Source organism: Sorex araneus, chromosome 6, assembly GCF_027595985.1.
Source record: "Sorex araneus isolate mSorAra2 chromosome 6, mSorAra2.pri, whole genome shotgun sequence".
NCBI lineage: Eukaryota > Metazoa > Chordata > Mammalia > Eulipotyphla > Soricidae > Sorex > Sorex araneus.
The window spans coordinates 100,063,634-100,087,359 of record NC_073307.1 but is presented as its reverse complement, the minus strand read 5'-3'; the positions used below and the strand labels follow the sequence as shown (position 1 = coordinate 100,087,359).

General features: G+C 63.5%; 4 protein-coding genes across 4 annotated transcripts; 1 reads left to right on the top strand and 3 right to left on the bottom strand.

Moving 5' to 3' along the window:
- Window positions 1–4: 4 nt before the first annotated feature.
- NCAPH2 (non-SMC condensin II complex subunit H2) lies at window positions 5–7,195 on the bottom strand. The gene is made up of 20 exons (XM_055142584.1): window positions 6,947–7,195; window positions 4,407–4,508; window positions 3,605–3,660; window positions 3,438–3,522; window positions 3,207–3,275; window positions 3,043–3,122; window positions 2,837–2,961; window positions 2,662–2,751; window positions 2,264–2,388; window positions 1,889–1,960; window positions 1,700–1,766; window positions 1,498–1,605; window positions 1,362–1,415; window positions 1,188–1,258; window positions 1,017–1,110; window positions 872–940; window positions 711–766; window positions 536–637; window positions 310–459; window positions 5–242 (listed from the first exon to the last, which is right to left on the bottom strand). The coding sequence occupies exons 1-20, from the start codon at window positions 7,052–7,054 to the stop codon at window positions 39–41; spliced, it is 1,887 nt and encodes a 628-aa protein (XP_054998559.1). The 5' UTR covers window positions 7,055–7,195; the 3' UTR covers window positions 5–38.
- A 440-nt stretch (window positions 7,196–7,635) lies between these two features.
- Window positions 7,636–12,394, top strand: LMF2 (lipase maturation factor 2). The gene is made up of 14 exons (XM_004610585.2): window positions 7,636–7,801; window positions 8,060–8,313; window positions 8,388–8,416; window positions 8,509–8,726; window positions 8,808–8,986; window positions 10,093–10,234; window positions 10,335–10,469; window positions 10,539–10,644; window positions 10,732–10,828; window positions 10,912–11,094; window positions 11,171–11,339; window positions 11,428–11,539; window positions 11,625–11,721; window positions 11,792–12,394. Exons 1-14 carry the CDS (start codon window positions 7,708–7,710, stop codon window positions 12,092–12,094), a joined length of 2,118 nt encoding a protein of 705 aa, XP_004610642.1. The 5' UTR covers window positions 7,636–7,707; the 3' UTR covers window positions 12,095–12,394.
- A 3,809-nt stretch (window positions 12,395–16,203) lies between these two features.
- Window positions 16,204–18,275, bottom strand: MIOX (myo-inositol oxygenase). The gene is made up of 10 exons (XM_004610584.2): window positions 18,261–18,275; window positions 17,718–17,798; window positions 17,497–17,577; window positions 17,261–17,423; window positions 17,115–17,182; window positions 16,923–17,032; window positions 16,778–16,845; window positions 16,655–16,704; window positions 16,457–16,569; window positions 16,204–16,312 (listed from the first exon to the last, which is right to left on the bottom strand). The coding sequence occupies exons 1-10, from the start codon at window positions 18,273–18,275 to the stop codon at window positions 16,204–16,206; spliced, it is 858 nt and encodes a 285-aa protein (XP_004610641.1).
- Window positions 18,276–21,597: 3,322 nt separating this feature from the next.
- ADM2 (adrenomedullin 2) lies at window positions 21,598–23,266 on the bottom strand. Its single transcript, XM_004610777.2, has 2 exons — window positions 23,012–23,266; window positions 21,598–22,339 (listed from the first exon to the last, which is right to left on the bottom strand). Exons 1-2 carry the CDS (start codon window positions 23,110–23,112, stop codon window positions 22,009–22,011), a joined length of 432 nt encoding a protein of 143 aa, XP_004610834.1. The 5' UTR covers window positions 23,113–23,266; the 3' UTR covers window positions 21,598–22,008.
- Between the last annotated feature and the right edge of the window lie 460 nt (window positions 23,267–23,726).

Here is a 23,726-nt window from a genome sequence, read left to right as displayed (position 1 = left end):
CAGAGCAGCTTGGGGGAGATGCGGTAACAACACTTTTATTAGGCTGGGCCAGAGGGACTCATGGCAGGGGAGGGGGACCCAGCAGGGGAGGGGGGTCCAGCCTGGGGCTGGGCCATGGAAGGGGCAGTATAGGTCTGGAAGCGCCTGTACGCCCTCTGCTGTGTGAGCAGCCTCAGGGACATGGTGTCCACAGCCTCCTCCAGGCCGGGCTGCTGGCTGATCTCCACCGTGTAGTCGTTGGCCTGCAGGAAGGAGGTGTCAGAGGCCAGGCACAAGCCTCCTCCCACCCGCCTTCCCAGGGCCACTCACCAGCTGCAGGGAGGCCAGCATCGAGCGGCACACCTCGAAGGCAGGCTGGCCAGCCACTAGCTTCGCAAAGGGGCACCACTGGTTGAGCTGGCTGAAGCTTGAGACCACCTGGTCCTCATATGTGTGTATGTCAAAGGGCACACGCTCCTCCTGCAAGAGGAAGGCCAGGTTCTGGGCAAGCCCCAGGCAGGAGGACGGGTGCGAGGCCTAGTGCGCCGGCCCCTACCTGCTCCTGGAGGAGGGGCTGCACTCTGTCCTCCCAGTCTCGGATGCGCTGGCCCAGCTCTGTCTCGTGGACGAACCTCTGGGAGGAGGTGATGTACAGCTCCTAGGGGAGAAGGGGCTGCAGCCTCTGCCTGGGCTGCCTCCCCTGGTGCCCGCCCGCCCACTGCCCTACCTACCACGTTCTTGCGGACCAGCTCCTCGTAGCTCAGCGGCGCGGGCATGGCATCTGCTTCTGGGGAAGGTGTGGCTGGAGCTGTAGCTGTGGCCGCTCACCGCCAACTACCCCCCCAGCCTGGCCCCTCTCCAGCCCCAGCCTGCAGCCCACACCCAGGCTCACTCAGGTCTATGGCTTCCTCAGGCTCTGCGCCCTCAGACTCGGCATACTCCGCGGCTTCTAGGTCGTCATCTGTTGGGAGAGAGCCCAGCTGGGGCACACCAGCAGCGCAGGGTCCCTGCCCTCCAGCCGGGCACGCAGCACCTACCTGCGGCCCCTAGGTCCTCTGAGGAGTCTTCTTCCCGGTCCTCCTCCACGGGCCACAGCCCCTCCTCGGTCCCGGGGAGCCAGCGCGGAGCCATCTGCAGGGTGTATGGACACGCATGAGGGGCTAGCCGCCACCCTGGGGCTATGCGGGGCCCACAGGGCTGGCACTTGCCTGCCGCCTCTGCAGCTTCCGGAGGGTCTCCAGCTGCTCCTTCACGTGCTTCCAGTATAGGACTTCCATGTCTGCAAGTGGGCCCGTGAGCACGCTTGTCCCGCTGCCCCCTGGCTGAGGGCAGGAAGACCCAGCAGGCTCCTCCCTGCACCCACCTCGGGGCTGCGGCCTCACCTGCGAAGGATGGGCCCTTCCTCCGGGACCTCCTGGCGTCAGCGTGGTCATTGTCTGTGAGAGGCAGTGCAAGGCTGAACCCTCTGAGGGCAGAGCCCCCATGGGCACACGGGGACCTCCCTGCATCCCCACTCACAGGCAGCCAGGTACCACTGGTGGAAGTCCTGCAGCTTGGAAGTGCCTTTCTTCTTGCGTTTCTGCCCTGGAGCCTCTTCCACACAGGGGGGCACAGAGAAGGGCCGGCCTAGGGGCAGTGACTGTTGATGCTGCCGAACCACCTGCTCCACACACCGCCACCCTCCAGACGTGCCAGCCAAGGGCACTCCACTCCCAGTTACCTTTCTTGAAGGGCTTTGAGTCCAGGGAGTCAAAGGGGTCCAGACTCTGCCAGGGGTCTGGGGTCTCCTGCAGAGCACAGCAAACATTGTGGGGGTGGTCCCCAGCACCCCTCGAAACGCAGGGATGGACACGTGCTGTGGGGGAGGGGACCCATCTCTGGGCAGACAGGAGTCCTCCTGGGACCTCACCTTCAGCCGGGACACGGGCTCCAGCGCCTTGTGCCTCTCCCGCAGCAGGTACTTCCGGGGCTGTGCTGTGTCCTGCAAGGAAAAGAGTCTTGGGGTTCCCCCCACCCAAGGCCCTGGGCACCCCGGGAGCTCAACCAGGCCTGGAGGAGTTCAAGAGGATTCTGTCCTCAGAGTCCTCAGGAAGGACTCTTGCTTACACCCACAGGCCTGCCTACCCCACTCGGCCTCTGTAGTGGCCAAGACTGACCCTGGGGTCTGTCCCTGGTCCCTGAGAGTCAGGCTGACATGGGGTGGACATGGGGATACCCCACAGCTTCAGGAGACCAGGGAAGGGAGAGGTAGCCCCAGCGGAAGCAGCCTGCCCTGCCTGCTCACCTGCCGTGGGCTCCCAGACTCCTGTGGTTCCAGGGGAGGCTCAGGGGAGGGGGCCTCTGCCCCCCAGCCCGCATCCTCGTCCTCGCCCCCATTGCTGCCGGGCATCTGAGCATCCAGGGAAGGACCTAGGCAGCGGGGCGAGTGCAGGGTTGGTCCAAGACCAGACAGCAGCCTGGGGCTGCCCCCGGCCTTTTTTTTTTTTTTTGCTTTTGGGTCACATCCGGCGATGCACAGGGGACCATATGGGATGCTGGGGATAGAACCCGGGTCGGCTGTGTGCAAGGCAAAGGCCCTACTCGCTCCAGCCCCGCCCCCAGCCTCCTTGACATGCTGCCTTGGACGTGGGCCCGAGCCAAGGAGACACTTCAGGGGTGCCCAGGCCGGGCTAGTATTCTCACCTGGGTCCTGGCAGCAGCTGAGTACAGGGCCGGGGGCAGGGCTCGCAGACAGAGAGACGTCCATGGGCTGCTCCTCGACCTGCCCGGCCTCTGGGACAGGAGGGGACAGACGGGGTCAGGCCCTGCGCCCTGGAGGGGGCAGCCAGGAAGCTCCCTGTCCCTGTCCACATCTCACCCTGCGGCTCTCCCAGGGTCTCCTGGCACAGGCCTGTGGGCTCCAGCATGAAGGAGCCTTGGAGGTTCGGGGTGCTCGTGTTCATCCGGTAGTCCTTCCTGCTGGCCAGGGTCTCTCCCTGACAGCTGTGCTGGCAGAACAGCCCCGCTCAGAGACGCACCCCGCCAGCTCAGCCCCCACCTGTCCGGCCCCCCCTCGGCCCATACCTGTACAGTGGGTGCTGGCTCTTCTCCAGCTCATCGGGGGCCACCAGGGCCATAGGCAGGAGTGGAATGATGAGCACTTCCTGTTTGGGGGACACTGGGTGAGGCGTCGCCCCACCATGGACCCCGGAGTGGCTCTGCCCATGCCCTCCCTCCCAGGCACTCACGGTAGGCTCCTGGCCGGTCCGCAGGTACAAGTTGGTCCGGGAGTGCGGGAGGTCGTCCAGTGACAGGAACTGTGGGGGCAGGTGGCTCAGGGCGGGGCCAGCCAGCAGGCAGCACCCCGCATCCAGAACCCTCACCTGAGTCCGTGCTTAGGGGTCCTTGATGGACTCTTGTTCTCTGGCGCCCTAAGCTGCGCCCAGATTAAAAAAACCTCACCTTGAGGAAAGTCTCACCTCATCCTCCACCTCCTGGGAGGCCCCAGAGGGGAGGCTCCCACTGGACGTGTGCGCCTGTTCCGAGGGGAGCTGCTTGGCCCGCCTGAGAGAGAGCCCCAGGCAAGGCGTCAGGGCAAGGCATCCACACCTAGCAGACGGGGCTCAGCCAGCCCTGCCCTACTCACCTCTTCCCAGAGATGAAATCCAGAGCCTGGTAGACCAGCGAGTACAGGTATTCCACCTGGAGCAGAGTTGGGCACTGAGGGCACCGCAGGGCGCCCACCAGGCCCTGAGCTCCACCTCCTGCACCCTCCCCCCCAGGGCAGCCGCTGCACCCCACTTCCGAATCCGATGGAGTCCCTGAGGCTCACACTGTAGGCTGCAGCCTGCGTGACATCAGCTGTTTCCTCCAGAACCACCCAACATCCATGAGACCCCGGGACACGGGCGCCGGCCTCTAAGAGGAAGGCCAAGCGCTGGCATTGGCCCAGCCTGTGCCCCCAGCACCAGAGCCTCCTCTGCCCTGACCTCTGCAGGACCAATACGATGCAGAAAACTGGGGGCCCACGCTGCCTGCAGCCCCATTACAGCCGCTGGATCCAGTGCACATAGCTCAGTCAAGTCTGCGACAGGTAAGGTCCAAGCTGCTCATTTACGAGTTTCTGGGCTCAGGCGCCCCAGAGCGAGCAACCACCATGTGGGACATCTGTGTTCCTCAGTCCCACAGCCCATGGCCCAGCTCACATGCCTTCAACTGTGCCACTCTGCAGGCTCCACGGCTCACTGTGACAGCTAACGGCACCCACTGGGCCAGAGCAATGAAGCGGGAGCCCGAGTGACCCGGGGACCACCACAGGGACAGTGCTGACCCTATGACACCTGGGCTCTCACAAAGCCCCGCGGCCTCCTGCCCACGCGGCAGGCTCACCAACCCCCTGCAAGCATGCGCTGGTGCAGGGAGTGGCGGGGCGGGAGGGAGATGCCCACCTTCTTACTATAGACGCAGGCGGAGCCCTGGATCAGGAGTGCCGCCTCGATGAAGTTCATGCTGGTCTTGCCCTCGTCAAAGGAAATGCAGATCTGGTCCAGCTGCGAGACACAAGGCGGGCCACCTGAGAGGTCTGCAGGGCCTCTGGGCTCCCTGGAGGGGGAAGCGGGTCCCAACTTCTCCATCCTGTGACCCGAGGCCCCCGGAGAGGCCCAACTGCCCAGGAGGCAGCTCCCTTCGGGAAGACCCCAGCAAGAGGCGCCACACGCACACTCCAGCCTACCCTCTTGGACCCTAGCAGGAAGAAGCTCCCTGCAAGCGGGGAGAAGCCCAGGAAGTGTCAGAGCGCCCCCTACCTCGATGCCCCCAGCAGCTCCTGGAACCTGGAATATCAGTCGGCCACAGGCCAGCAGCTCTGCAAGCCCCTGGCCAGCTGACCGTCCCTGCGCTCCGGAGCCCTCCCTGTTCTTCTGAGCACTCTGCCCAGCTCCCAGCTGCCCTGTCTGTGTGGAGAGGAGCGGCGGGAACGCAGGACCTTCCCTGCACCCCAGCTGCCCCAGCCATGCCCTGGAAAGCGAGCCCTGTGGGGACCCGGAAGGGGGCGGCAGTATACACCCACTCCCGAGGGAGGGGGGACGAGTCACAGGGACGGGGGCTGACTGTGGACAGACTGCGATGGTGCCAGGTCTGAGGGCCCGAGCTGAAGAGCTGGGCCTGGCTGAAGTCAAACCGCCCCTCCCAAAACCGGAATGCAGATCCCAGGGCTTCCGCTCCTTCCCTCCCTTCACCCCACTCACATGCACCAGCCTGCCTGCTCCTCCCCACACTGCATCCCTGCGTGTGGGCATCACCCGCACCCCCTGCAGCCCATCCTACCCCACCGCAAGCAGGCCCCTTCCTGCATTCTCTGCTTGAGACTTTCCTTTTCCCTTGGCAGGGGACAAAGGGAGGGTACTGCACCAAAGAAGGTAACTTCCAGAGGAAGGGAAGTGCTTTATTTTTCTGAAGAGGAAGTGGCAGGCCAAAGGACTTGGGTGCCTCAGGTTCACAAGGATCTGAGCAGAGAAACGGAGACAGGTCTGCGAGAGATTCTGCGACTGACTCGGGTTTGTACACATTTTCTCCTCGCAGCCTTTTTCACCTGGTGCAGGCACAGGAGGCAGGTACAGAAATCAAATATTTACTAATAGTAAATCATAAATAAATTTATTTTAAAACAACTGTCTTGGGGGTGCTGGAGCGATAGCACAGTGGGTAGGGTGTTTGCCTTGCACATGGCCAACCCGGGTTCGATTCCCAGCATTCCATATGGTCCCCCGAGCACCGCCAGGAGTAATTCCTGAGTGCATGAGCCAGGAGTAACCCCTGTGCATTGCCGGGTGTGACCCAAAATAAAAAATATTTTTAAAAAGCTGTCTCTAAAGTCACACAGCCCGCAGCTGAAGAAGCTGGGGTATAATTGACAGGAGGGGGTGTGTGGGTGTGGGGCTTCCAAGAACAGCCCTTGGCTTTCACAGTGATGCTGTTAGCTGAGATCAGGAAGGTTAGAATTTACTTTGTGCATCAAAGAGTTCACTTTAAATATACTAAGTCTGGGGAGCTGGAGCGATAGTACAGCAGTGAGGGCGTTTGCTCTGCACATGACTGACCGCGGTTTGATCCGCGGCATTCCATATGGTCCCCCGAGCACTGCCAGGAGTAATTCCTGAGTGCAGAGCCAGGAGTAAACTCTGAGCACCCCAAACACACACCCCCCCAAAAAAGATAACAGACTAGGGGCTGAGAGATTGCAGAGAAGGGAAGGCACTTGCCTTGCAGGTGGCAGACCCAGTTTCCATCGCTAGCACCACATGGGGTACCCTACCATATGAGCTCGGGCAGGGTTACTCCCGAGTCAGAGCCTAGGGTAGCTCCTAAGCAACCGCTGGGTGTGGCCCCAAACAAACACAAAATTATGGACATAACCCCTTTATCAGGGCAGACAGCGGTTCTCAACATTCGGCACCTGCAAGCTGGTGAAAATAAGAAACATAATTTGCATTTTGCTGTAGCAAAAATTAAAACTTGCGAGCAGGAACTACAGTACAGTGAGTAGGGCGCGTGCCTTGCATATGGCAAACCTGGAAAGGATCCCTGGCACCACACAGGATTCCTGAGCACAAAGCCAGGAGCAAGCCCTGAGCACGGCAGGAGGGCGCCCAGAACCCCCAGCGTACAGAGAGGTGCTCTGCCGCGGGCCCCCTCCCCGGGCCCAAAGCAGGTGCGGAAGCGCAGCAGAGGATGCAGAGAAGGCGGCAGGGCAGCGGCCGTGCCCGCGGAGGGCCGCAGCGGCGCCCGGCGGACGTCACGCCCGGGGGGACACGACACGCAGCTGGAGGCCCGCGAGCCCCCGGCGCAGACGGCCCGCCCGGCCCCGCGCCCCGCCCGCCCGCGCTGACAGCTGTGCGCGGGCGGCCCGGGGGGCGCGGGCGGCCGGGGCGCGGCTCGGAGCCCCCCGGGCCGGGCCCCCACCCGCCCGCCCGCCCGCCCGCCCGCGCACCTCCTCCAGGTACTCGCCCAGCTGCGCCGCCACGTCCACCTCCCAGTTCTTGGTGAGGTCGCGGATGGGCTGCAGGAGGTGGGCGAAGCGCGCCTCCACGTCCTCCATGTCCGGGAGGGGCAGCGGCGGCCCGGGGGCCGCGGGGCCGGCTTTACGGGGCGCCAGTCTCGCGCTCAGCCCGCCACCAGCTCTGGCGCCATTTTGCTGTTCCCGCCCAGGAACAACGCTGCGGGCGGCCCGCGCACACTTATGACACGGCGTGAGGCGGGGAGATGCAAATGAGGGGCGGGTTTCAGGGTAGGCAGGGCCAGAGAGTGGGCGTCCAGGCCGGAGGGGCGGGATGTGGGCGGAGCGGTGAGGCCGGAGGGAGCGGGATGGGGTGTGGGCGGGGCCTTGTCGTATACAGATAAGGAGGCGGGAATTATAGTGGGCGGGGCCAAAGAATGGCCGCCCAAGCCGGAGGGCCGGGTGTGGGCGGGGCGCCCAGGACGGATTGGGCGGAGATGTGGGGAAATAAGAAGGCGGGAATTCACGGCAGGCGGGGCCAAAGAGTGGGCGCCCAGGTCGGAATGCCGGGTGTGGGCGGGGCCGGGCTGATGTAAATAAGGAGGCGGGAATTCGTGGTGGGCGGGGCGTAGGCCTGAGCGCCCAGGCCGGATTGGGCGGGGCGGGCAGGGGCGGGGCCACAGGCGGGCCCGGGCGGGGTCCCGGCGGGCGGGATCCCTGCCGGCGCGGTCCTGCCCCGGAGCCGCGTAGCGGACATGGCGGGCTCCAGGCTCCCGCAGCAGCTCTTCCTCCAGGGTGTGGCCGCCGTCTTCATGTTCGCCTTTGTTTCCCTCTACATGCAGATCCCTGGTGAGGGCGCCCAGGGCGGGAATCGCCACCCCCGCGCCCTCCCGCCTCTCCCGTTGCTCCCCGCCGCGGCGCGGCCGGCGCTGGACGGGGGTCCAGGCCCCGTGCGGGGATCAGGGTTTCCGGCGGCCTGGGCGCCCGTCCTCGCCCAGAGGAGGCTGGGGCGCGGCCTCCTCCCACGCGGGTGGGAACTGGCCCTGCGGGCGACGTCCCGGGGCTGAGGTCGCTCGGCCGCGTGCGCGCTGACCTGTCCTCCCCCAGGCCTCTATGGCGCCGACGGCATCTTGCCCGCCCGGAGGATGCTGCGACCCCAGGGCAAGGGCCGCTGGAGGCAGCTGTGGGAGACCCCGACGCTGCTGTGGGAGGCGCCGCTGCTGGGGCTGGACACCGCGCAGGGCCTGGAGCTGCTGAGCCTGCTGGGCGCGCTGCTGGCCCTGGGCGCGCTGCTGCTGCGACGCCTGCGCCACCTCCTCACCTACCTGCTGCTCTGGGCTGCCTACCTGTCGGCCTGCCAGGTTAGTGCCTGCCGTCTGCCCGCACCCTGCCCTGCCCACCCCAGCGCGCCTCCCCTGACCACCCTTCTCGGCAGGTGGGACAGGTGTTTCTCTACTTCCAGTGGTGAGTGACGGGACTGCCCAGGGAAGGTGGGGGGTGTCTGTCTCTGCTGTCCCCCAGGAGCAGTCTGAGGGCTCCGCCCCTGCTCCCCAAAGGGACTCCCTCCTGCTGGAAACCGGCTTCCTGGCTGCGCTGGTGGCCCCCCTGTGGCGACCCCCCCACCGCAAGCAGGCCCCTCAGGTCAGGCTAGTAGGGGCCGCGCCACACGAGGACCTCCCCTTCTGGCTGGTGCGCTGGCTGCTCTTCAGACTCATGTTCTCCTCGGGTGTGGTCAAGCTGACCAGCCGCTGCCCCACATGGTGGGGGCTCACCGGTGAGGGTTCTGGTGGAGGCACAGGGCAGTTTGGGGGACCCTGGGTGGCCCGCCGGGTCTGACGCCCCTGTGTGCCCGCAGCGCTCACCTACCACTACGAGACACAGTGCCTGCCCACACCTGCCGCCTGGTATGCCCACCACCTGCCCGTGTGGCTGCACAAGCTCAGCGTTGTGGCCACCTTCCTCATCGAGGTGGCCATGCCCCTGCTGTTCTTTGCCCCTATCCGCCGCCTGCGCTTGGTTGCCTTCTACTCCCAGGTGGGCCAGGGGACAGCTCATGTGGCCCACAGCATAGCCGCTGGGTCCCATGCGCAGGTGCTGCTCGAGAAGACCGGGGGGAGGAGGGGGGGGAGATGGGTATGAAGATGAGCCTGGGGAACAGGCCGTTGTGGAAGAGGAAGGGCTGGCTGAGGGGACCATCTGGGGAGAAATCCAGGAGGGCCATGGAATGGTGCCAAACAGAGGTGGGGGTGTGCGAGGATCAAGGTGTGCGGGAGAGACTCAGGGTGTGCGGGAGAGACTCGGGGTGTGCAGGAGGGACTCAGGGTGTGCGGAAGGGACTCAGGGTGTGCGGGAGAGACCTAGGGTGTGTGGGAGAGATTCAGGGTGTGCGGGAGAGACCTAGGGTGTGTGGGAGAGATTCAGGGTGTGCGGGAGAGATTCAGGGTGTGCGGGAGAGACTCGGGGTGTGTGGGAGAGATTCAGGGTGTGCGGGAGAGACTCGGGGTGTGTGGGAGAGATTCAGGGTGTGCGGGAGAGACTCGGAGTATGCGGGAGAGACTTGGGGTGTGCGGGAGAGACCTAGGGTGTGTGGGAGAGATTCAGGGTGTGCGGGAGAGACTTGGGGTGTGCGGGAGAGACCTAGGGTGTGTGGGAGAGATTCAGGGTGTGCGGGAGAGACTCGGAGTATGCGGGAGAGACTTGGGGTGTTCGGGAGAGACCTAGGGTGTGTGGGAGAGATTCAGGGTGTGCGGGAGAGACTCGGGGTGTACGGGAGAGACCTAGGGTGTGTGGGAGAGATTCAGGGTGTGCGGGAGAGACCTACGGTGTGTGGGAGAGATTCGGGGTGTGCAGGAGAGATCTAGGGTGTGTGGGAGAGATTCAGGGTGTGCGGGAGAGACTCGGGGTGTACGGGAGAGACCTAGGGTGTGTGGGAGAGATTCAGGGTGTGCGGGAGAGACCTAGGGTGTGTGGGAGAGATTCGGGGTGTGCAGGAGAGATCTAGGGTGTGTGGGAGAGATTCAGGGTGTGCGGGAGAGACTCGGAGTATGCGGGAGAGACTTGGGGTGTGCGGGAGAGACCTAGGGTGTGCAGGAGGAGCCAGGCCCAGGCTCAGCACAGATCCACCCCCACCCCGTGTCCAGGTCCTGCTCCAAGTGCTGATCATCATCACCGGCAACTACAACTTCTTCAACCTCCTCACGCTGGTGCTCACCACTGCCCTCCTGGACGATGCTCACCTGGCCGTCCAGGGCAACCACAATCGCCGCAGGAGGACGCCCGCCTGTGAGAGCCTCCCTGACCCCCACGACCAGCCGCCTCACCCCAGGACCCTGGCCCTCCCCTGGCCATGAACCCTCAGACCCTGCCCCACTCTCGCCCACAGCCTGGCCCAAGATGGTGCTGGCCGCACTGGGGCTGCTGCTGGAACTGGGCGTCTACGGCCTGCTGGCCTACGGCACCGTGTGCTGCTTTGGCCTGGAGGTGGACTGGGAGCGGCGCAGCGTGGAGTCCAGGACCAGTGAGTGCTGGGGGCGGCTCCAAGGCCAGGGTGCAGGATAGGCCCTCCCTCACATGTCGGTCTCCACAGCCTTCACCTTCCACCAGTTCTTCCAGTGGCTGAAGGCAGTGACCGTGCCCACCATGTGGCTGGGGGCGGCCTCACTCACCTGGGAGCTGCTGACTGCCCTCTGGAGGTAGGTGGACACCGAGGAGGAGGGGGGAGGGCACAGGAGTAGGACGACTTGTGCATGATGGGGCCTCACCACCCTTGGGTCCCCCAGGTGGACGCAGGTGCGAGGGTGGCTTCCAAAGCTGGTCACAGCCGCTGAGCTATGCGTCGTGGGTGCAGCCACCGTGGCCTTGTTCACGGTCAGCCTGGTGCGTGGTGCTCCTGGCAGGGAGGAAGGGCAGGGTGGCAGCAGGGCGGGAGCAGTCCAGCAGAGTCTCCCCGCTGCCGCCAGGTGCCGTACTCCTACGTGGAGCCGGACAGCCACAGCCGCCTCTGGACGGGCGCCCACCGCCTCTTCAACTCGGTGGGACACCTGCAGCTCTCCAGCTCCTACGGCCTCTTCCGCCGCATGACCGGTGTGGGCGGGCGGCCCGAAGTGGTGTTGGAGGGCAGCTATGATGGGCACCAGTGGACGGTGACTTCCCCAGTGTGGCATGCTGGGGGGCAGGGGGGACGCAGGTCCGGCTGGTGCTGACAGGCTCCTGCCGCAGGAGGTGGAGTTCATGTACAAGCCCGGGAACGTGAGCCAGCTGCCCCCCATCGTGACGCCACACCAGCCGCGCCTGGACTGGCAGATGTGGTTCGCAGCCCTGGGTCCACATACCCACAGCCCCTGGTTCACCAGCCTCGTGCACCGCCTGCTGCAGGGCAAGGAGCCAGGTGTGGCCGGGTGGCCGGGGCCTGTGGGAGGGCTTGGCTGGTAGGCAGGGCAGCCTCCCGCACTCACCCCTGCTTTCCAACCATCCAGTCATCCGCCTCATCCAGAACCACCCAGCCAGGTACCCTTTCCACCAGCGTCCGCCCACCTACCTGCGGGCCCAGCGGTACAAATACTGGTTCTCACAGCCGGGGGAGGAGCGGTAAGTAAGGCCCACGGGGCTGGGGGCCGGGGTCGCCTAGAGGGCCGGTTTCCCGCCGTGACCTGAACTCCCGGTCCCGTGGCAGGAGGTGGTGGCGCAGGCAGTGGGTGGAGGAGTTCTTCCCGGCCGTGACCCTCGGGGATCCCACACTGGACACGCTGCTCAGACAGTTCGGTCTCCAGGTAGTGACGGCCGGCCCTGGGGGTGGGTGGCTGCGCCTGCCTGCCAGTGACCTGTCCCCCCCACACACAGGACAAGAGCCCTCCCCGGGTCCGCAGCTCCGCTAACACCCTGGCCCAGAGCCTGCACTGGGTACGGGAGCAGCTGACACCCCTGGACACCCCCACGCTGCTCTGGGGGCTCCTTGCTGCCACCGTGGCCCTCAGGATCTCTCAGGCCCTCTGGGGCCCCCGCTCTGCCTGCCCCTCCCCTCCTGCCCGCGAGGAGAAGCCCCAGCTGTCCCCCAAGAAGGACTCGGGAAGTGCCGGCAAGCAGGCAACTCCAGCACCCGAGAGCGGCAGCCTACGGTCCCGGGCCTCCCGGAAGAAGAAGTAGCCCAGTGTCCACCGCCTGGCCCTGGAGGGCCGGCTGAAAGCTCAGGTCTTGGCCATGAGCCATAGTGCCTTAGGCAGCTGGTGCTGCCGTCCCACGTGGGCTGCCCCTGTGCTGGGTGCCCCTGGACTCTCCACTCTGGCCTGATGGTGGTGCACGGCCCCGAGCTTGGGCATTAGAATTGGGGACCCGCTTCCCTGCCTCCACCACAAGGTCTGGAGTCCCGGTCCCCGGCATGGAGCCGAGGGGTCCTGCCAGCCCAGCTCTCGGACCCACGCACCAATAAAGGCGTCTTTATACTGGCCACTGCCTGGGCTCCTTCCCCTGAGGACCGTGGGTCAGGCCTGCCTGTGGCATCACGGGCCACATGGTCAGTGGCTTGGAGCCCTAGGACCGAGAGCTCAGGAGAACAGCTCCCTCCTGCTGTCTTGTCTGTCGGGACACAGCCCGGGCACCCCCGGGCGTGGGCCATGGGCCTTGCTTGGGTTCTGAGCTGCAGGGGCACCTGTGACCCTGGAAGGGTGGACTGGGCGGGTGGGAGAAGAAGCCCTGGGTCAGAGGACTAGTGCCAGGCCTGGCACGCAGAGGCCCAGGTCCCAGCTTTCGAATGAGGGACAGAACAATGGTGGAGGGTCTTGGAGGCTGAGGGGACGCTGATACCCAACCTGAGCCCCCCTGTGCCCGCGTCACCTGAACTCCAATTTAGAAACAGCCCTTGGTGGGCCCCATGGCGGCTGTTCTCCCTGAGCGTGTGTTCAGGGCTTGTTTCTGCCTTTTGTGAGGGAATCCCACACCTCCCCACGTCATGCCACACTGGTGTCTTCCGTGTGCAGGTGCCGTGAGGGCAGGGAAAGCTCAAGTCACCGTGCTGGGCTGGGGGTGCCACCTGGCCTCCCGTGGGGCGTCCGTGAGCCAGGGCCTCATGGGCTCTCTGCTTTCTCTTTGGAAGCCTCGGAGCTGACACGTGGGACCAACTGGCCTTTCTGTGGCTCACTGATTCTGGGGCAGCTGAATCGCCACGTTCCATTCCCCGTGGCAGCACTCGGGCCGAGTCCTGACTCCCTTCATTGCCACCCTGCTGACATCTGGCGGTGGGTGTGGGAGCGCCTGGGAGGAGGGAAACTGAGCGTGTCCTTCTGTGCTTGTTCTCCGCTGGCGTAAGGACGTCCATCACGCATCACGGGGGATCATGCACTTGGGGCACAGACTCACCTGATGGGGGCCATACTCCTGGCTTGTTCTTGCTCAGGAGTGACCCTGGCCATGCTCAGGGACATGTGGTCTCGGGAATTGGACCTGAGGAAGGAAGCGCTGTAAGCCCTGTGCTAGCTCTCCACTCCCACAGATGTACATTTTAGTGGTATTTCTTTTTAAAGGCAAGCTATTTATTTGGCTTTTGGGTCACACCCGATGATGCTCAGGGGTTACTCCTAGGTCTGCACTCAGAAATCATTCCTGGCAGTGCTGGGGGACCATATGGGATGCCAGGGATCGAACCCAGGTTGGTCGTGTGCAAGGCAAACGCCCTCCCCACTGTGCTATCCCTCTGGCCCCTTTCGTATTTGTTTTCGGGTCACACCCGGCTCTGTGCTCAGGAGTTACTCCTTTTATCCTTCCAGTGCCAAAGACTAAATCTGAGTGACGGGTGTGCTCAGCCCCCTGAGCTCTCTCTGGCCTAATTTATACATGTGTGTATGTACTTATAGATCCATTACATACGACACATATGACATGACATATGTAAATATACATATTACATATAATGCTACAGTGCTGCATATCCATATATGTGTATACATAAAAACACATATATACATGTATATGAATATGTTGAGGGCTGGAGCCATAGTACAGCGGATACAGTGTTTGTCTTGCCCTCGGTGGACCCGGGTTCGATTCCTCTGCCCCTCTCGGAGACCTGGCAAGCTATCAAGAGTACCTCGCCCACATGGCAGAGCCTGGCAAGCTACCTGTGGTGTATTCAATATGCCAAAAACAGTTAACAACAAGTCTCACAATGGAGGCATTACTGGTACCCACTCGAGCAAACTGATGAGCAATGGGATGACAGTGATCACAGTGACAGTGATATGAATATGTTTGGGGGCCATCCCGGCAGTGCTCAGGGCTTACTGCAGGCTCTATACTAAAGAAATCAGTCCTAGCACAAATGAGGGGTCCATATGGGATGTCAGAGATTGAAAAGACTAGCCATCTGCAAGCAGATGCCCTAAGGCTGTCACTCCTCCCACTCCCCCAATTCATATTTGTTCCCTTAAGGGGGGCCCTTCCAGCAGTGCTCAGGGCTTACTCCTGACTCCACACAGGGAACATAGGAGACACTAGGGATGGAACCTGGGTCTGCTGCAAGCCAGGCAAGTGCGCTACCCTCTATACTAGCTCTCTGGCCCTGAAAGCTTCCAATCTGTTGGGAAAGACGAGTAACAAGAAGCTGCTAAAATCTCAGGGCTGAGTGTACTAGAGACGTTACTGGTGCCCACCTGTGTAAATCGACAAACAACAGGATGACAGTGATACAGTGGCAGTGAATAATGATTTCAAGAATGGGGCTGGAGGGGCTGGAGCGGTAGCACAGCGGGTAGGGCATTTGCCCTGCCCGCAGTCAACTTGGGTTCTATTCTCAGCATCACATATGGTCCCCTGAGCACCGCCAGGAGTAATTCCTGAGTGCAGAGCCAGGAGTGACCCCTGTGCATCGCCAAGTGTGACCCAAAAAGCAAAAAGAAAAAAAAAACATGGGGCTGGAGCCATAGGACAACAGACAGGGTGCTTTCCTGACATGTAGCCGGCCTGAGTTCGGTGCCTGGCATCCCATGTGGTCCACAGCACTGCCAGAAGTGATTCCTGAGTGCAGAGCCAGGAGTAACCCCTGGGCACTGCTGAGTGTGGCACCCATATACAAAAAAAAAAAAAAAAACAGAAAACACAAAAACCAAAGAAGGGCCAGGGGTGCTCAAAGAGCTGAGCTTAGCTTTGCCCCTGGCATCCCCAACATGGCACAGTCCCCTGAGCACGTGTGAGAGATGTGAAGTGAGCATGGCTGCGCTGACCCTATCCATTCCTGACACAAGCAGATAGGCGACTCGGCCCGACCCAGAAACAGGCACAGTGAGAAACCGAGGGGCCTCTGCTCACTCCAGGGCCAGCAGCTGTGACAACATCTGAGTTCTCATCACCCATGACTCCATCACCTGTGATATCATTGCCTTGACCACCACCTGTGACATCACCACCCGTGTGTGCATCGTCACTGAGACTCCACCCCCTGTGACTTCACCACTGGACACTCTCATTCCAGTAGGTCAAACTCGAACCTCACTGAGCTCATGGCTTGGTGATCACTCCCAGGAAGCACCGGGGAAGATCTCGTTAGAACAGACGAGAAGCCTTTGGGCTCAAGACCAGACCACACCACCCTGCAGTGTGAGGGTGACGCAGCTGACATGAGCCACAGGAGAGGGTGGGCCAGGCACAGCTCCCGGGGCTGAACACTGACTTTGCGTGAAGGAAATTCAGACTGATTCCTGGCACCACATGATCCCCCACACTGCTGGGAGGGGCCCCCCAAAAGGAAAGGCAGGGGCCGGAGCGATAGCACAGTGGGTAGGGCGTTCGCCTTGCATGCGGCCGACCCGGGTTCGATCCCCGGCATCCCATATGGTCCCCCAAGCACCGCCAGGAGTAATTCCTGAGTGCAAAGCCAGGAGTAACCCCTGAGCATCGCTGGGTGTGACCCAAAAAGCAAAAAAAAAAAAAAAAAGGAAAGGCAGGAGGGGAGGGTCTGCACAGGTGGGTCTGCTCGTGTCAGCAGGGGTCTGTTCCCACGCGACCCCTCACAGCCCTTACTCATGTTTCTGGGGACTGTGGCTGTGGGGGTGAAGAGGGAAACTGGGTCCTGAAGCGGAGTCTGGTGGCTGCCCGCCCGCCTGCCTGTGTCACGGCACACTCCACTCCAATGAGGGTAACACTCAGGAACTGCTGCAAACTCTTTATTGTCCGGGGGTAGAGTGACCCTGGGAGGGGGCGGGAGGGGGGTGGTGCTGACGGGGGAAGTGGACGTGAGAGGGCCGAGGTGGAGGCAGGCGGGTCCCTCACCAGCGCAGGACACCAGGGCAGTACTTGTCAATGAGCCCCTGGTAGTAGGGTCGCAGCTTTTCCACATCAGGAAGGTCGGGGGACTTGGTGTAGAGGTCGAACTTGCTGCAAACGTCAGGACCAACAGGGATGTAAGAAGCCACGGCACCTGGACCCGAGCCCTGGCCACGCCCTCCAGCGCCCTGGCCACGCCCCCCGCCCTCCCGGCAGGGCTGCCCTGTGTGTGTGGTCGGGGTGCTGGTCACGCACTTGAACTCCTTCACCCAGGGCAGCATGGCCAGGTCCTGCTCGTTGCAGAGCTGCCGGTAGTCGCCGCCAGTGTGCCACGGGTAGAAGGAGTGGAAGCGGATCATGTAGAAGGCCTGGGGGCACATAGGGGTCAGTAGGGACAGTCTCCCTGGAGCTGGGCTGGGCTCCCGGCCTCCCGCTGGCCCTACCCCAACCTACCTCCGGTGGGAGGGAGAATTTGTTGAACTTCATCATCTGGTACATGTACTCTGTGGGAGACAGGGAGTCACCACCAGGAGCCCAGGGGCAGGACCCGCGGACCCCCTCCCTAGCAGGGCTCACCGTCATGGCCCCAGGACATGAGGACGTTCTCCAGCCCACAGTGTGGCTGGTAAATGCCGAGCTCCGTGCTGCAAGGAGAGACAGATGGGGGTGAGAGGGTGGGGAGGGGGGTCCTGGGGGGGTCTCAGCAGGTGGGGAGGGGCACCTGTATCGAGGGTCCTGAAGGTCAGGGTTGTCCTGGAAGGTGGAGTCACAGAAGACCACCGAGGCCTGGGGCCGGCAGCCAACAGGGAAGGTGTCTCCAACCACGGCCCACTGGGGAGGGACAGGGTCAGGGTGGGTGACCTGCCCCCAGCTCTGAGCGCCCTGCCCCAGATGCGCAGGGCCCCTCTCTCACCTGGGGCTCCCCTGCGAGAGCCAGGACCTTCCCCAGGTCGTGCAGGAGGCCGACGAGGTGGAACCAGTCTGGGGACAGAGGGTCTGCTCAGGACCGAGAAGGGGCCGTCCCGCCTCCCCGCCCCCACAGTGGCCCCAGGGTCGCACCCTTGTCGGGGTGGGCCTTGCGGATGCCCTCTGCCGTCTGGAAGGCATGGAAGGAGTTGGGGAAGTCCACGTCGGGGTCCGACTCATCCACCAGCTCGTCCAGCATGTCGACAGCATCCAGCACCGTCATCCTCTTGTAGGAGAAGCTCCCGAACTGGGCATGCTGTGCCAGGGAGGGAGAGGTCAGCCCCCTGCAGCCCCCAGGCCCCGGGTGGCAGCGCTGGCCGTGCCGGTACCTTCTTGCGGACGAAGTCCACTGTCTGGTGCGTGTGCATGAGCTTGTAGGTGGCAAAGACACGGTCCAGGAGCGGGCCAGACTGCAGGCCAGAGGGTTAGTGGGGCAGCAGCCAGCCCGTCCCCCAGGGCCCGGCCTCCCCAGCACCCAGGCTGTCCCGGGGCCCAGAGCAAGCAGGGCCCCGGGGCAGCCCCTGCACCTTCGGGGTAGGGTGGGACTCACCTTGTAGTTCCGGAAATTGTCCTTGTCTTTGGCCGCCTCCTGGTCCACATCAGGCCGGTAGACCAGGGAAGGGTCTGGGCCCTGGTTAGGGGGCAAAACCAGTTTCGCCTTGGTGACCGTGCCTCGAGGGAACGAGGACTTCCTGGGGACAGGCTGCAAGTGGGGGTCAGGCCGTGCCAGAGGCGGCCAGGAGCTCATGGCCTACTGGTATGCAGCATCTGGCTCTCGGGTCCTTATCTGAGAGGAGATGACCACCACATGCCTGCCCCCAGGCAGCGCGCAGCCAGGACGCAGCAGCTGGGGAGCAGGCAGCACCCACCCTCCCGGCACCCCCTTCTCCAACACCTCCTCCTCCCGGCACCCACATCTCCCAGCACTGGGCCCAGGAGCCTGGGTCTGCCTTTGACCAGCTGACCGCCACGGGAGGACAGAGCGCCCTGACTAGAAGGAAGGGCTGTGGGAGTCAGCTGGCAGAGTCCATGGAATTGCAGCCACCAGGACAGTGGTCAGTGGAGGCCCCTCTGGGCTGTCTGGGTCACTCACCACAGCCACCTTCATCTTGCCAGGGTCCGGCTGGAGTGCAGGAGGCGCGGCCGGACCAGACCCTATATAGGTCCGCCCCTTACATAAGCGCAGGCGCCTCCCAGCCCCTTGACCTTGGCTCCTGCTAATGAATGACCATCCACCCTCCGCCCGACCTCAGCAGGTTAATGTGTCAGCACCACGCAGCTCCTGTGTGGGCCTCCTCCCTGCCCCCCTGGTCCCAGGCTCCCTCTGGCCTCTGGGGCTTTGACCCCACCAGGCTACGGGAGCCTGCCCAGAGGGTGCTGCAGACCCCTGAGGTCTGGGGTTCTGCAGGGTGGGCACTTATTAATAAGGAAGATGCTTGCTGGGCTTGGGGGCTACACCTGCCAGTGCTCAGGGGTCACTCCCAGTGGTGCTCGGTGAACCATGTGGTACCAGGGATCAAACATGGGCCTCCTGCATGCAGAGCACGTGCCCGGAGCACAGTTGGCTAAGCCGTGTCTCAGGCCAAAGAAACTGGCACCGGCTCTGGGGGGCTGGGCAGGGAGCGTCTGTTCAGAGCCGAGCCCTGCCCACCCCAGCGGAGCTTGCTGGGGGTCTACAGCCCACAAGCGATTGCGGGGGCGTGGAAATGTGTAGGCACTCAGGCTGACTTGCCTGGACCTGTGGGGCAGGTGGGCCAGCCTGTGATCAGATACCGAGGGCAGGGGGCTCAGGAAACCGAATTCCCAGGACGCTCCCCCTCTGGGTGTGGCAGGAGTGTGGGGGATGATCAGGAGGGTCTTTCTCTGACCTTCTCTCTGCTCTGTCACATCACTCGACCACACACACGTGTCGCTGGTGGGCCTGTAGCATGCCCCCTGCCCAGCAGGTGGTCTCTGGGCATGTCAGGTCAGGAAGGTCGGAGTGCCCGGGGAGGCAGGGGCCCTGCCAAGAGTGCCAGGCAGACTCAGGAGCATTCCTGCCACAGATGCTCCTGCAGACCCCCGGAAAAGTGGGGGCCGGCCCCCCTTTAAGATGGCAAGCTGGGAGCCAGAGCCCAGCAGGTGGGGTGCTTGTCTTGCACGCAGCAGAACCAGGTTAGATTCCCACTAAATACGGTCTCCACAGCCCTTCCAGGAGCAAGTGCTGAGCACCGCCAGGTGTGGTCCCAAACAAACAAAATCCAAAACGAAGGGGCCAGCCAGATAATGCACTAGCCCTGCACATGGCTGACTCGGGTTTGATCCCCAGCACCCCATATGGAGCCCTGAGACCACCAGGAGAGCTTTCTGCGTGCAGCGCCAGGAGTTACCCCTGAATACCACTGGGTGTGACCCCAAATCAAACTAAATAAATTTAAAAAATAAAATAAAATGGTAAACTGGGTCAAAGAGAGAGCAGAGGCGTAAGGCCCTGCCCTTGTGTGTGGCCAGCCTGGACCACAGAGGGCCCCCAGAGTGCTGCCAGGAGTAGCCCCTGAGCACAAAGTCAGGAGTAAGCCCTGAGTGCTGCTGGTGTAGGGCCTCTGCACCAGAAATGAACTAAAATAAACGGCACACTGGGAGCAGGGATGTGGAGCTACTGGGAGGCCACACACTGCATGTGCCAGGCCCTGGTGTGCCCTCAGGGCAGTGCCAGGCTGTCATCAGGCAAACATCAGCAGGAGTGGCCCCGGTCAGGGCTGGAGAGATATGCCGGCAGGTAGGGTGTGTGCCAACGCACCAGGCCCCATCCCAGCACCCCAGCTAGGCCCCCAGCATTGTCAGGAGTGATTCCCGAGTGCAGAGTCAGGACGAACCCCTGAGCACTGCCAGGTGTGAGCCAATGCCCCTCCCCCCCTTTTTCTGCAGCCTAAAGACATTTATAATGATAGAATGGCAGAGTGCAGCCCGACAGTCTGCTCAGCTCCAGCCGGCCCCTGGCCTTTCCCACAGGGATAACGCTTGCTGATTTTCCCTCGTCTCCGTTCCATTTTGTTATTTGCATTTGTTCTCATTTTTATATAATAATAATAATTATTATTATTATTATTATTTTGGGTTTTGGATCAGATCTGGCAGTGCTCAGAGGATACCCCGGCTCTGCACTCAGGAATTCCTCCTGAAAGCTCAGGAGACCATACAGGACTCTGCGGATCCAACCTGGGTCAAGCCACATGCAGGGCAATTGCCCTCCCGCTGTGCTCTCTCTCGTACTTTCACTCCGGTGCCATGATTGTGTGTGTTTGTGGCTCTGGGGCCACACCCAGTCAGTGGTGATCAGGGTCTCTTCCTGGCTCTGCTCAGGAGCAATCTTTGGCAGTGCTCAGTGCTCAGGATTTAAAAACACATTTCTTGTTGTTTTAGGGCCACACCCAATGGTATTCAGGCCTTAGTCCTGGCTCCAACTCAGAGATCAACTCCTGGGGGACCGCATGGGGGTCAGGGATTGAATCCTGTGGGCTGCACGTAAGGCGGCACCCTGCCAGACGTGCGTTTTTGTCCCTTTGCTGTGCTCTCCTGCAGAGTGGCGGCCCAGAGCCCCTGCCCCTAGGACACGTGAATGATCCCCAAGCAGAGCTGAGGGGTGGAGATGGGCCGCCTGCCTCCTTCCCTCAGGACCCTCCAACCCCCTCAGAGCAGCTGTTTGCCTGAAGCTTTGGAGGTGGGGGATGGGGTGAGAGAGGGGTGCTGGCAGGGGTGCTGGCGTGGGGGCTGGTGCTGCAGGTGTAGGGTAGGGGGTAGGTGGGGGACTGGGAGATGGCGGGTGCAGAGCCGCACCCACAAGGCCACCCAGCCACAGCCCCCACCCTCTTCAGGTCGGGATCCAGAGGTGCTGGATGGCACGGGTGGGGGGTGCGGTGTTGGGGACCGCCCACTTAGGGAACATGCAGCCCTCAACCGGGCCGGAACTTTGCCCCGGCCACCTGCAAGCCTGGCGAGGTCTTGGCCAGCTGAGTTCCTGATCTGTCCTTCAGTGGCCCCAGCTGTCAGGCGGTGAGCTCCCTCCCAGCCCCCTGGCCACCGCCTCCCCCACAAGCCTCCCCCAGGCAGCCTCCCCTGATTGCCTCCTGTGGCTCCGGCAGGACAGGAGCTGCCTGACCTTTCCAGAGCAGGTGGGAGCAAGGTGACCACGGGAGAGCGAGTGGGAGGCTGCGCAGAGCCGCCCAGCCTGGGGGCACTGCGGAGCCGCAGGCAGGGGCCTGAGGTTGTGCCCGCGGCGCTGAGATGAGGCCGGCGCCCCCTGCTGGCGGGCGCGGGAGACGCAGCACACAGACGGCAGCGCAGCGAGCTCGCGTTTACTGAGGAGGCGCGGGTCCTGGGCCCTGGGGTGCTGTCCAACCTCCCGCAGCCCTCGGCAACAGCCCCCCAGTCTCCGAGTCTTCTCGCCAGGCTGCCCGGGGTGGGGGGATCAGGGGTGCAAGCAGGGAAGGGCGGGCGGGGGGCTTGGGGCAGGGCCTTGTGGGCAGCCCCGCCAGGCTTCAGGCGCGGGTGGGGGCACAGGGTGCAGGATGCCGCGGGTCAGGGTCCGGGTCCTGGCTGCCTGGAGTGGCCGTAGGGTTCAGAGGCAGCCCTGGAGCAGACCCCTTCTTCAGAAGCTCCCTTCTGCCTCCGCTCAGCACTCGACAATCCCCCCAGCCCAGGGGCATGCCGGTGGGTGGGTTCTGCCTGCATCCACCCGTGGGTGAGGGATTATGTGCCCACGGCTGCTTAGGGCTGGTGGGGGGCCCCCTGGGGGGCCGAGCACTGCTGCGTGAGTTTCTGCCGTCTGCATTGCTGGGCTGGGCAGGGGAGAAGGCTGCACCTCAGCCGTAGCTGTGGGGGCTGCTGGGGTCCACGGGGACTGAGTCCCGAGGGCCGGCCGACCCGAAGAGCTGCCACAGGCGGTGACTAAGGTTCTGCACCTGGCAGGTGCCCAGCACACAGCCCACCCGCAGGAGCTGGGCTCGGGGACGGTGGGGGACCGAGGGGCTGTGGTGATGGTGACGGCGGGGACCACCCCGGGCAGGGTGGACGGTGCTGGGGGCCAGGCGGCCACTCCTCTGTGGATGTGCCTTCTGGAGTCTCCAGACTGTAGGGCGAGCTGCAGGCCGCTGGGCCTGGGGGTCGCTGGGAGGGGTCCTGGCTGGAGGTTTCCTGTAGACGGAGAGGGGAAAGTGAACCAGTCTTTCAGGGCCCGAGCCCCCCCGGCCTGCACACAGATCTGGGCTCTGCTGCCCCCACCCCCACACACAGCCTGGAGCTCGGCCAGGGGAAGCCCAGGCCCCAACTTAATTATTTATTTCAGCCATTTATTTCTGTGGAGGACCGGCTTCGCCATCCTGTCGAACACACTTGTGTGCGTGCATCATTCCAGCCACACCCTGCACCAGAGAGCCCTCTATCTATTTCATCTATTTTGGGGCCACTGCTGGCTCAGCGCCAGGGGTCGGTCTCTCTCTGAGCTCTCCTCCCAGCCCCCAGTGCCCCTGTAGAACTGGGCCTGCTGCTGGCCATCTGTGTGGCCACATCTCACTCTTCCACACCTCCCCGGACAAGAGGGACCCAGACCCCGACGACCTCCAGCCCTTGGGGGGCGGCTGTGAGGGTGGACAGGTGGGAGCTGCTCAGCCAGTGGGAGGAGGGAGTGCCCAGGAGGGCAAGTGAAGGGCCGGGACCCCAGCCCCAGTTTGCTGAAGGCAGGGGGCTGGCCTTGGGCTAGAGGGTAGGATGGGGGCGGGGAAGGGGCGGGAAGCTGCCGTGCGCGGGGGCTGGGAGAGGGTTTGCAGGGCTCTGGGCCAAGCTCGGGGGAGGGCCGAGAGTTCTCACCTGTCTTTGACGGGTGGCCGCGCCCGGCCCCGGGCCAGCGTGCCGGGTAGCTGCAGGCACAGGAGGCTGATGCAAGCGAGCGCGACGGTCAGCCGGGTCATGGCGGGCCGAGCCGTTCGCCCCTCGCGCTGGGACCTGGGCAGGTGGGACCTGGGTGCGTGTCTGCCGTCCCTGCTGTCCGGGCGAAGTGGGTCCAGAAGCGAGAAGAGAGTCAGAGGGTCAGCGGCGACCTGCTGTGCGGGACACCGCACCTGCCCAGCTAAGTAGTCGGCGGGAGGGGGCGGGGCCTCCCTGGGAGGCGGGGGAAGAGGAGGCTAGGGCCGGGCCTGCCTGTCTGGGGGGCGGGATTAGGAGAAGGCTAGGGCGGGGCCTGCCTGTCTGGGGGCGGGGTTAGGGGGCCTAGGGCGGGGCCTTCTGGGAGGCGGGGTTAGGAGCCTAGGGCTGGGCCTGCCTGGGAGGCGGGGTTAGGAGGAGCCTAGAGCGGGGAGCCTGGGAAGCGGGGTTAGGAGGAGCCTAGGGCGGGGCCTGTCTGTCTGGGAGGCGGGGTTAGAAGGAGCCTAGTGTGGGGCCTGACTGGGAGGCGGGGTTAGGAGGAGCCTAGGGCCGGGCCTGTCTGTCTGGGAGGAGGGGTTAGGAGAGCCTAGGGCGGGGCATGTCTGTCTGGGAGGAGGGGTTAGGAGGAGCCTAGGGCGGGGCCTGGCTGGGAGGCGGGGTT